Source organism: Homarus americanus, unplaced genomic scaffold (genome assembly GCF_018991925.1).
Source record: "Homarus americanus isolate GMGI-L3 unplaced genomic scaffold, GMGI_Hamer_2.0 scaffold57235, whole genome shotgun sequence".
Taxonomy (NCBI): domain Eukaryota; kingdom Metazoa; phylum Arthropoda; class Malacostraca; order Decapoda; family Nephropidae; genus Homarus; species Homarus americanus.
Genome location: NW_024744594.1, coordinates 1 through 12220, shown reverse-complemented (window position 1 = coordinate 12220; position 12220 = coordinate 1). Strand labels below are relative to the sequence as shown.

Genomic DNA, 12220 nt, shown 5'->3' with positions numbered 1-12220 from the left:
TTTGATTATTTATATATATATATATATATATATATATATATATATATATATATATATATATATATATATATATATATATATATATATATATATTTATAATGTTGTTTGATTTAGTTCTTAACAGGATGTAGGCTCTCCAAGAAGCTGTACTTCTACTGATTTTGGTAGAAAAATCGTTTTCATGATTGTAAATGTTTTTGATGCAGAGCTGTGTTTAGTCTGAAGATTTTGGTCGTGAGTTTCTTCCTGACACCTGTAGGAATACACCCACCGTCGTTGATACAAATGGGGATCAGAGTATAATCTGATGGCTGTAGATGTACCAGTTTTAACTCACTCATGTGGTGATAATTTTAGGATTAACTAGAAGTATTATTGGAGTATTTCAGACTGGCTGCCAAGGTGTTACTTCATACTAGTTTTTAAGTACCCCTGGTATCTATTTTTGTGGGGGTTCACTTGTAAATCATTCTCCAAAAGTTGTGATACCTGTTGGGAGTTTGCTGTTAAGGAGAATGGGGGTTGAGGATGCCGGTCTCCTGTTCCAATATTGACAATATAATACTCTATGCAGCCAGTGTCTGTTTTATTCAACCGTATTATAGGCGGCACAGCATCAGGCGGCACAGCATCAGGCGGCACAGCATCAGGCGGACGCAGCATCAGGCAGGCACAACGTAAATGCTGTGTATTCCCATCCGTACTTCCATGGTTCTGTCACTGAGAGGAGGTAACTCTACACTATGAACATAATTCGTACATTATATAAACATTATATTATATATTTTTATTACAGATAGCAGTTTGTCTTGCTCTACACCACCCAACCTTTACACCTTTCAACCCACGCCCTCACCTCGTACCCTCCACTGCCTCCACTTTCATGCCCTCCGTCTCTACACCCTACACCTCTCACCATTCAATACCTGCTCCACCTTCACACTTTGCAACCCTTCCTCCCTCCACCTCCGCACCTTCCCGTCCACACACTGCCTTCATCTCTCTCCGCCCACCGCCTTTCCACCATCCACCTCCACGCCTTTGTCCTCCACACCTCCACATTCTACACCCTCATCCACCTCCACACCCCCACCTCCATGCCCTCCACCACCATATCTCCCATCCACCTCCACACCTCTCCTGCCTGCACACCCTCCACCTCCACACCTCCTCCTCCAACTACACTCCTCCACCAACACACCCTGCCTTCCGCACCCTCCCAACCCCTACGCCCATGCCCCCCGTCTCTCTCCCCCACACCATCCACCTCCACGCCCTCCCACTCCTGGACTGCACATCCTTCCACTCTCCTCCTACTCCACACCACCCCTGCACTGTAAGTCCCTTGATGGCACCGCTTTGTTCCCAAAGTGAGCCCCTGGGCTCTGTTACCCTGTGCAGGCTCCTGGGTCCACCACCGCCCCTGCAGGGTCCTGGGGGCACCACCATCTTTGGACGAGCCCCTGAGCGCGCACCATTCCCTGGGAGATTCCCTGGGGGCGCCGCTGTCCCTACAAGTGATCCTAGAAACGCCGCCGCCCTGGGAGGGCCTCTGGGGTACCACTGCCCTGGGAAGTCCCTGGGGCACCGCTGTTTGGGGGCGCCACTGCCACTGGGAGGGCCCCTTGGGGTGCCACTGCCCCTGACAAGGTCCCTGGAGAACCACCGCCCCTGGAGGTTCCCTGTGGGCGCCACCGCTCCTGGGAAGGCCCCTGGGAGGCCTACTGCCCCAGGGCCATCCTCCTGGCAGGACCCTGTGGGCGCCACCCCTTGGGAGGGCCCTGGGGTGCTGCTGCCCATGTGCGGGGCCCCAGAGACACCACCGCCCTGGAATGTCCTCTGGGGTACCACCGCCCTAGGAGGTTCCCTGGGGCGTCTCTTCCTCTAAGAAGAGGCCCTGGGCGCTGTTGCCCTGTGGAGGTCCCCTAGGGGCGCCGTTACCCTGGGAGGTCAACCACTCCTGACAGGGCCCTGGGTCGCCACCGCCCCTGGAAGGGCCTTTGGGGCGCTGTTCCTGGGGCCACCACCTCCCTAGCAGCGCCCGTGCAGACACAACCACCGCTGGACGGGCCCTGGGGTGTCCGCCATCCCTGGAGATCCCTGGGGCGCTGCTGTTCTAAGAGTTCCTGGGCGTATCTTCCCCTAAGGAATAGCACTGGGGGCGCTGTTGACCCCGGAGGGCCCCTGGCGCCACCACTCCCAGCAAGGTCCTTCAGGCGCCAAAGCCTCAGGCTCTGAGTGCACCACCGCCTCTGGGAGGTTCCTGGGGAGCCACCGCCCCTGGGAGGCCCTGGCGCCACCCCTCTGGGAAGGCCCGTGGGAAGTCCCGACAGCACCGCTGGCTCTTGGGGCCATCACCAGGAAGGTCCTGCAGGTCGCCAATGCCTCTGGGAGGGCCTCTGGAGCACTGCCCTGGCAGGTTCTGAGGAGGATCACTGCCCTGAGGTCCCTGGGCGCCACGATACCTGAGGGCCCTGAGGTGCCACCACCCTGGCAGTGCTCCTGGGGCTCCGCTATCTCCGGGATTCGATTGCAGAGTAATTAGTGGCCACATGACCCTTGAAAGATTTTTACTGACATTTTCCAATGCTAATTACTCATCAACTATACGGTTTCCAAGGTAATCTAGGGTTTGTGTGTTATTCTGAAAGTACTTAATTAGTTAAACCCCTAAATTTCAATTTTAAGAAAAAGTTTATTTCCACAAAATTTTGTAAGGTAAGACTTACATTTTTGGTGGTTTTAGGCCAAAATTAGATTTTGCTGAAAATCACAGTATGGGTACTCTGAGCGTGCTGATTATGAATATGTGGTCCACGATTCGATTGCAGAGTAATTAGTGGCCAAAATGATCCTTGAAAGATTTTACTGACATTTTTCAATGCTAATTACTCATCAACTATAGGTTTCCAAGGTGTGATTTAGCCTGCAAGCGCTACCGCCTCTAGGGGTGCCACCCCCTGGCAGGGACCCTGTAGGCCACCGCCTTTGAGAGGGGCCCTGGCACCACCGCCCTGGGAGGTTTCCTGGGGCGTCCATACCCCTAAGAAGGCCCTGATGGGCGCCAGGTTCCTGTAGAGGTCACCTGGGGGGCCGTTGCCCTTTGAGGTCCCACCACTTTGACAGGGCCCCTGGGCCACCTGCACTGGAAGGATCCTTGGGGCACCGCTGTCTATGGGATGGCCCCTGGGGACCCTACTGCCCATGTGAGGGCTCTTGGGAGGGCCCCTGGGGTCATCGTGGACCCCAGTGATCCTCTAGGGCCACCACCGCTTTTGGCAGGCCCTAGCACCACCATCCCTAGGAGATCCCTTGGTGTCGCCGTTTGTCCTGGATGGCCTGTAAATGCGCCACCGATCCTGAGAGGGCACTGCGGGCGCCACCGTCTCTGAGAGGGCCCTGGGGTCGCTTGTGCCCCAAGGTACACCCCTAGGGGCACCACCGTCCTGGGAGGTCCCTTGGGGCGCCCTCGACCCTGGTAGGGCCCCTGGAGGTTCCATTCCTGGAATGGCCGCTGAGTTCATCACTGCCCTGAGAGGTTCCTGGGGCGCACAACCCCTGGAAGGCCCCTGAGGCGCCACCCTCTGGAAGGGCCCTGGGAATGATTTGCCCTAATGATAACCTGTAGGCGTAGCTGCCCCATGAAAGGCCCTGGGGGCGCCAGCATCCTTGGCAGGGCTCCTTGTTACCACCGCCCCCAGGAGGTTCCCCGGGGAGCACAGCCCCTGGCAGGGTCGCTGAAGGACCACCGGCCGGCCCTCGAGGTCCCCTGTTGGCGCCACTGCACCTAGGGGAGGGCCCATGAGGCTCCACCCCACCTGGCAGGAGACAGCCTGCGCCACCGCTTGGAGGCCTCGGTGCTAACCCAGGTGCCCCTTGAGCCACCACTGCCTTGGCAGGGCCCTGCCGGCACCACCATCTCTGGACGGGCCTGGGCCCACCACCATCCCTAGGAGATCCCCTGGGGTCGCTGCTGTCCCTGGGAGGGCCCAGATGCGCCACCGAACCTGAGAGGGACTGTGGGCGCCACCGTCTCTGAGAGGGACCCTGGAGGCTCTGCTGCCTCATAGGAGCCCCTAGGGGCACCACTGACCCTGGGAAGTCCCTGGGGGCGCCCCGACCCTGGAAAGGCCCTGAGGCGCCACCCCTCTGGGAGGGCCCCTGAGAGCGTTTTGCCTCTATGGAGAGTTTCTTGTGGGCGTAGCTGTCCCTAAGGAAAGCCCTGGGGCTGCTGCTCTACGGGGGGCGCCAGCACATCTGGCAAGGACCCTACCACCGTCCCTGGGTGAGGTTCCTGGTGCACCACCCCGGGAAAGATCCCTGGAGGTGCCACACCTCTTGGAGGTCCCATGTAAGTCCCTGACGGCACTGATGCCCTTGGGCGCATCACCCCTGAAGGCCCCTGGGGTCGCCACTGCCTCTGGGAAGGCCCCTGGGGTGCCATCGCCCCGGCAGGTTCGTTGAAGGACCACCATCCCTGGGAGGTCCCCTGTTGCCACTGTCTCGAGGAGGGCCCCTGGAGGCGCCATTACCTGGCAGTGCTGCTGGGGCTCGCTGTCTTTGGGTGGCCCCTGAGGTTCCACCCCACCTGGCAGGGACACCTGCCAGCGCCACCGGTTTTGGGAGGGCCCTGGGGCGTCGGGACAGGCGCCATCGTCTCTGAGAGGGCCCATGGGGCGTTGCTAAGGTGAGCCCTTAGCACCACCGCCCCTGGGAGGTCCCCGGTGGGCACCGACACCTGGTAGGGTCCCTGAGGTCTATTTCCTGGAATGGCTGCTGGGGGATCACCGTCCTGAGGTTCCCTGGGGCGCCACTGCCCTGGAAGGCTCCTGGAGGCGCCACACCTCTGGGAGGGCCCTTGGTTTTTGCCCTTAGAGAGTTTCTGTGGACGTAGCTGCCCCTAAGAAAGCGGGCCCCTTGTTGCCCCTCGGGGGGGCATGAGACCCTTGGCAGTGCCCCTGGGGGTACCACCTCCCCAGGTTCCCTGGTGGTGCTACTGCCCATGGAAAGCCCTGGGGTGCCATCCACTCTGGGAGAGCCCTGGAGTCCCTGATGTCACTGCTGCCATTGTGGATTTGTATCCTCCTGGAAAGGCCCCTGGGTGGCACCACCGCCTTGGGAGGGTCCCTGGGGACGTCTCTGCTCCAAGGAGAGCTCCCAGCGTAGCAGCCCCTGGGGAAGCCCTGAGGCGCCGTTGCCCCAGAGGTTCCCTGGGAGCACCACCACCTCTGACAGGGCCCCTGAAGGGTCGTTGTCCCCGATGGCCCTTGGAGGCGCCGACAGGACCCTTGGGTCGCTACTGCCTCTGGGGGGGCCCTTAGGGAGTCGCTGCCCCCAGGTGGGTCCCTAGGCCACCACCGTCCCTGGTAGGGCCCTGCTGCACCACGACTTGACGTGCCCCTGGTACCACCATCCCTGATATTTCTCTGGGGCCCCTCTCGGAGGGCCCTCTTGAGCGCCACTGCCCCTGGAGGTTCCTGGGGCGTCACCGCCCCTGAAAGGCCTTGGCGCCACTCCCTCTGGAAGGGCCCCTGTTGCGTCTCTGCCTAAGGAGAGTCCTGTGGGCGGAGCTGCCCATGAAGAGGCTCTGGAGGCGCTGTTGGCCCTCGGATGGCCCCTGAGGGCGCCACCACTCATGCCAGGGCCTGGTGCGCCAACGCCCCTGGCCATGATGTTGTATGCAGTGCCATCCATTCTATATTTGCCTTGTAGGTTTAAGTATAAATGAACTTACGTAATAGTTTTCCTCGTATCATGTGTATGTACAACGATTTCAGTTGTATATTTTAGTCTTTTTTTTCATTAACTCATTGTTATATTTAATTGAGTTTTATTGGTGAAACGTCTGAGTTATTTGTATTCGTATGTACAGTAGTTAGTTAACTGTATTTTAATTTATTGTTTTACTGTTCAAGATTTTAATCATGGACCCTAATGTATATTGTTTATATTCATAAAGCAAGTATTTTGTGGTCAATTAAATTCTATCTATCTATATACATGGGCGGGCTCTGTTAGCACCTACTGCCTAGAAGGTCCCTGTGGGGCCACCGCCCCTGCAGGGCCCTTGGGGGGCACCACCACCCCCAGGGCTCCTGGGGGCACCACCGCTACTGGGGACGCTGCTGTCCTGAGGGCTCCTAGGAGCGCGCTGCCCTGGAAGGTCCTCAGGCCCCACTGCCCCGGGAGAGCCACTTGGGGTGCCACCCCCCTGATAGCCCCTGGAGGCACCGTTGCCCCTAAGAAGAGGCCCTGGGGGCGCCACCACCCTGGAAGGTTCTCGAGGCGCCACCGCCACTAGGAGGTCCCCTGGCGCCACCGCTCCTGGAAAGCCCCTGGAGGCACCGGTCCGTAAAGGAGAGCCACTGGGTGAGCCGATACCCTGGTGGAAGGTGTGGAGTTGGAGGGTAGAGTGAGGATGTGCAGTGGAAGGAGGAAAAGGTGAAGGTCAGGAGGTGGGGTGTAGAGGAGTTGGAAGTAGAGGAGGAATTGGAAGTTGTAGAGATGAAGGATGAGCAGTTAGAGGGCGTGGAGGAGGTGGGGGGTAGGGATGTGCAGTTGGAGGGAGGAGGGTGTGGATGTGGAGGCATAGAGGTGGATGGTGTGGAGGCAGAGAGTTGGAGGCCCTTGGGGCTCCACTGACCCTAAGGAGAGCCCTGGAGGCGTCGCTTCCCCTACGGAGAGCCCTGGGGCGCTGCTGGTCCCTTGAACCCCAAGGGCCCAATGCTCATGGAAAGGCCCCTGGGGTCGTCACCGCACCTGCCAGGGCCCTGGGCGTCACTGCCCTGGGTGGTTCCCTGGGGGCGCCACTGCCTCTGGGGCCCCACTGCCCCTGGCAGGGTCTCTCGAAGGACCACCACCCTGGGAGGTCCCCTGTGGTCGCCACCGCCCCTAGGAGGGCTCTTGCAGGTGCCACCGCCCCGACAGGGCCCCTGGGGTCGCCGCTATCCTTGGGTTGCACCTGGGCGCGCAACCCACCCTGGAGGATCCTGGGGCCCCACTGCTTGAGAGGGCCCCTGGGGGCGCTGTGCTCAAGGAGAACCCCTGGGGTGACTGTTGACCTGTGCAGGCCCCTGAAATATTAATTTTTGTGAAGTAGATTATCATAGAAAACGGGAAATTTGTATAACACAAAATGGGAAATATCTACTTTCTGAAAGTTGTATCTACTTATCATAGAAAAGGAATTTTATATCATAGAAAATGGGAAATATCTACTCGGGAAAGTTGGTTATCTACTTTCCGAAAAGTAGATTATCTATTTTCGGTAAAGTAGGATTATCGACTTCGGGAAGCAGATTATCGACTTTTGGGGAAATATTACCTTTTGCGAAGTAGATTATCATAGAAAACGGGAAATTTGTAATGAAATGGAAATATCTACTTTCCGAAAGTTGGTTATCTATTCGAAAAGTAGATTATCTACTGGTAAAGTGATTATCGACTTTTCGAAGCATTATCGATTTTTGGGAAATATTATAATTTTGCAGTAGATTAATCATAGAAAACAGGAAATTGTATCTGAAAATGAGGAAATATCTACTCTAGGAAAGTTAATTTATCTACTTATCTCACAGAAAACCCCGAGGAAATTTGTATCATAGAAAATGGAAGTATCTACTTTCCGGGAAAGTTGGTTATCCTACTTTCCCGAAGTAGATATCTACTAAGGAAAGTAGATTATCGACATTTCAGGCGGTGTCGACTTTGGGGAAATATTACCTAATTTTGCGAAGTAGATTATCATAGAAAACGGGAAATTTGTATCACAGAAAATGGGAAATATATCTGCTCGGGAAAGTTGGTTATCTACTTTCGAAAGTAGATATCTACTTTTGGGAAAGTAGATTGTATCGACTTTTTTTCTAAAGAAAAGGAGTATCATTATCGATGCAGGAAATATTACTAATTTTGCAAGTAGATTATCATAGAAAACGGGAAATTTGTATCACAGAAAATGGAAATATCTACTCCTGGGAAAGTTGGTTTATCTACTTATCACAGAAAACGGGAAATTTGTATCATAGAAAATAGGAAATATCTACTTTCAGGAAAGTTGGTTATCCTACTTTCCCGAAAAGCCCAGATTATCTACCCTCGGGAAAGTAGATTATCGACATTTCGAGGAAATGGGTGTCGACTTTAGAAATGTGCCTAATTTTGCGAAGTAGATTATCATAGAAAACGGGAAATTTGTATCACAGAAAATGGGGAAATATCTACTTTCCGGGAAAGTTGGTTATCTCACCGAAAGTAGATTATCTGCTTTTGGAAAATGAATTATCGACTTTCGATCTCTATTATCGATTTTTTGGGAAATATTACCTAATTTGCAAGTAGATTATCATAGAAACGGGAAATTTGTATCACAGAAAATGGGGAATATCTACTCCTGGGAAAGTTGGTATCTGCTTATCTTGAAAACAGGAAATTTGTATCATAGAAAATGGGAAATATCTACTTTCCGGGAAAGTTGGTTATCTACTTTCTAGTAGATATCTACCGGGAAATGAATTATCGACATTTCGAGTAAATTGTCGACTTTGGGAAATAACACCTAATTTTTAGAAGTAGATTATCATAGAAACAGGAAATTTGTATCATAGAAAATGGGAAATATCTACTTTCCGGGAAAGTTGGTTATCTACTTTTCCAGAGATTATCTACTTTCGGTAAAGTAGATTATCATTTCCTAGGGAAGCAGATTATCGATTTTTGGGAAATATTTTCTAATTTTGCGAAATGAATTATCACTTAAGCTTAAGGAAATTTGTATCACAGAAAATGGGAAATATCTACTCCTAGGAAAGTTGATTTATCTACTTATCTGAAAACGGGAAATTTGTATCACAGAAAATAGGAAATATCTACTTTCCGGGAAAGTTGGTTATCTACTTTCCCGAAAAGTAGATTATCTACTTTTTGGGAAAGTAGATTATCGACTTTTCGGGAAGTATATTATCGATTTTTTTGGGAAATATTACCTAATTTTGCGAAGTAGATTATCATAGAAAACGGGAAATTTGTATCACAGAAAATGGGAAATATCTACTTTCCGGGAAAGTTGGTTATCTACTTTCCCGAAAAGTAGATTATCTACTTTTTGGGAAAGTAGATTATCTACTTTTTGGGAAAGTAGATTATCGACTTTTCGGGAAGTATATTATCGATTTTTTTGGGAAATATTACCTAATTTTGCGAAGTAGATTATCATAGAAAACGGGAAATTTGTATCACAGAAAATGGGAAATATCTACTCCCTGGGAAAGTTGGTTATCTACTTATCACAGAAAACGGGAAATTTGTATCATAGAAAATGGGAAATATCTACTTTCCGGGAAAGTTGGTTATCTACTTTCCCGAAAAGTAGATTATCTACTTTTCGGGAAAGTAGATTATCGACATTTCGGGGAAGTAAATTGTCGACTTTTTGGGAAATATTACCTAATTTTGCGAAGTAGATTATCATAGAAAACGGGAAATTTGTATCACAGAAAATGGGAAATATCTACTTTCCGGGAAAGTTGGTTATCTACTTTCCCGAAAAGTAGATTATCTACTTTTTGGGAAAGTAGATTATCGACTTTTCGGGAAGTATATTATCGATTTTTGGGAAATATTACCTAATTTTTGCGAAAGTAGATTATCATAGAAACGGGAAATTTGTATCTGCAAAATGGAAATATCTGCTCCTGGGAAGTTGGTTATCTCTTATCACAGAAAACAGGAGAATTTGTATCATAGAAAATGGGAAATATCTACTTTCCGGGAAAGTTGGTTATCTACTTTCCGAAAAAAGTAGATTATCCACTTTTCGGGAAAGTAGATATCAAAATATTTCGGGAAGTAAGTGTCGACTTTTGGGAAATATTACTAATTTTTGCGATGAATTATCATAAACAGAGGAAATTTATCACAGAAATGAAATATCTACTTTCAGGAATTTGGTTATCTACTTTCTAGTAGATTATCTACTTTTTGGGAAAGTAGATTATCGACTTTTCGGGAAGTATATTATCGATTTTTTTGGGAAATATTACCTAATTTTGCGAAGTAGATTATCATAGAAAACGGGAAATTTGTATTACAGAAAATGGGAAATATCTACTCCCCTGGGAAAGTTGGTTATCTACTTATCACAGAAAACGGGAAATTTGTATCATAGAAAATGGGAAATATCTACTTTCCGGGAAAGTTGGTTATCTACTTTCCCGAAAAGTAGATTATCTACTTTTCGGGAAAGTAGATTATCGACATTTCGGGGAAGTAAATTGTCGACTTTTTGGGAAATATTACCTAATTTTGCGAAGTAGATTATCATAGAAAACGGGAAATTTGTATCACAGAAAATGGGAAATATCTACTTTCCGGGAAAGTTGGTTATCTACTTTCCCGAAAAGTAGATTATCTACTTTTTGGGAAAGTAGATTATCGACTTTTCGGGAAGTATATTATCGATTTTTTTGGGAAATATTACCTAATTTTGCGAAGTAGATTATCATAGAAAACGGGAAATTTGTATCACAGAAAATGGGAAATATCTACTCCCCTGGGAAAGTTGGTTATCTACTTATCACAGAAAACGGGAAATTTGTATCATAGAAAATGGGAAATATCTACTTTCCGGGAAAGTTAGTTATCTACTTTCCCGAAAAGTAGATTATCTACTTTTCGGGAAAGTAGATTATCGACTTTTAGGGGAAGTAAATTGTCGACTTTTTGGGAAATATTACCTAATTTTGCGAAGTAGATTAACATAGAAAACGGGAAATTTGTATCACAGAAAATGGGAAATATCTACTTTCTGGGAAAGTTGGTTATCTACTTATCTCACAAAACGAGGAAATTTGTATCGCATAGAAAATAGAAATATCTACTTTCCGGGAAAGTTGGTTATCTACTTTCACGAAAAGTAGATTATCTGCTTTCGGAAAGTAGATTATCGACATTTCAGGAAATGGGTGTCGACTTTTTGGGAAATATTACCTAATTTTGCAGTAGTTATCATAAACGAAATTTGTATCTGAAAATAGGAAATATCTACTTTCCGGGAAAGTTGGTTATCTACGAAAAGTAAACCTCACCCCAGGAAAGTAGATTATCGACTTTTCGAAATATATTATCGATTTTTTGGGAAATCAATACCTAATTTTGCAGTAAATTATCATAGAAAACGAAATTTGTATCACGAAAATGGGAAATATCTACTCCTAGAAGAGTTGATTTATCTACTTATCACAGAAAACGGAAATTTGTATCATAAATGGGGAAATATCTTACTTTCCGGGAAGAGTTGGTTATCTATTTCCCCGAAAAGTAAGATCTATCTACTTTCAGAAGTGAATTATGCGACATTTTCAGGGAAGTAAATTGTCGACTTTTGGAAATATTACCTAATTTTGCGAAGTAGATTATCATAGAAACAGAAATTTGTATCACAGAAAATGAAATATCTACTTTCAGGAAAGTTGGTTATCACCACTTTCCCGAAAAGTGGAACATATCTACCCAGAAGTAGATTATCGACTTTTCAGGAAGTATATTATCGATTTTTTGAAATATTACCTAATTTTGCACAGGGAAAGTAGATTATCATAAAACTATGAAATTTGTATCACAGAAAGAAATGAGGAAATATCTACTCCCTAGGAAGATTGGTTATCTACTTATCACAGAAAACGAAATTTATCATAGAAAATGGAAATATCTACTTTCCGGGAAGACGGTTATCTACTTTCCAGTAGATTTATCTACTAAGGAAAGTAGATTATCGACATTTCGGGAAGTAAATTGTCGACTTTTTGGGAAATATTACTAATTTTTGCGAAGTAGATTATCATAGAAACAGAATTTGTATCACAGAAAATGAAATATCTGCTTTCAGAAAGTTGGTTATCTACTTTCCCCGAAAATCAGTATCTACTGAGAAGTAGATTATCATTTTCGGGAAGTACTATCGATTTTTGAAATATTACTAATTTTGCGAAGTAGATTATCATAGAAAACGGGAATTTGTATCACAGAAAATGGGAAATATCTATACTCCCTGGGAAGTTAGTTTATCTACTTATCTGAAAACTGAAATTTGTATCATAGAAAATGGGAAATATCTACTTTCCGAAGGAATTTGATTTATCTACTTTCGAAATGGAGTATCTACTTTTCGAAAGTGAATTATCGACATTTCGAGAAGTAAATTATCGACTTTTTGGAAATATTA

The 12220-nt window shown here is 47.9% G+C and overlaps 2 protein-coding genes across 2 annotated transcripts; one reads left to right on the top strand and one right to left on the bottom strand.

Annotated features, from left to right (window-relative positions):
• Nucleotides 1-605: 605 nt before the first annotated feature.
• Nucleotides 606-1888, top strand: LOC121877993 (basic salivary proline-rich protein 1-like; the record flags this gene model as incomplete). The annotated part of the gene is made up of 2 exons (XM_042383952.1): nt 606-730; nt 1402-1888. Coding segments are annotated over 2 exons (612 nt in total), but the record flags the coding sequence as incomplete, so codon positions are not given.
• A 4140-nt stretch (nt 1889-6028) lies between these two features.
• On the bottom strand, nt 6029-7073 carry LOC121877992 (collagen alpha-1(I) chain-like; the record flags this gene model as incomplete). Its single annotated transcript, XM_042383950.1, has 2 exons — nt 6029-6382; nt 6755-7073. Coding segments are annotated over 2 exons (673 nt in total), but the record flags the coding sequence as incomplete, so codon positions are not given.
• Between the last annotated feature and the right edge of the window lie 5147 nt (nt 7074-12220).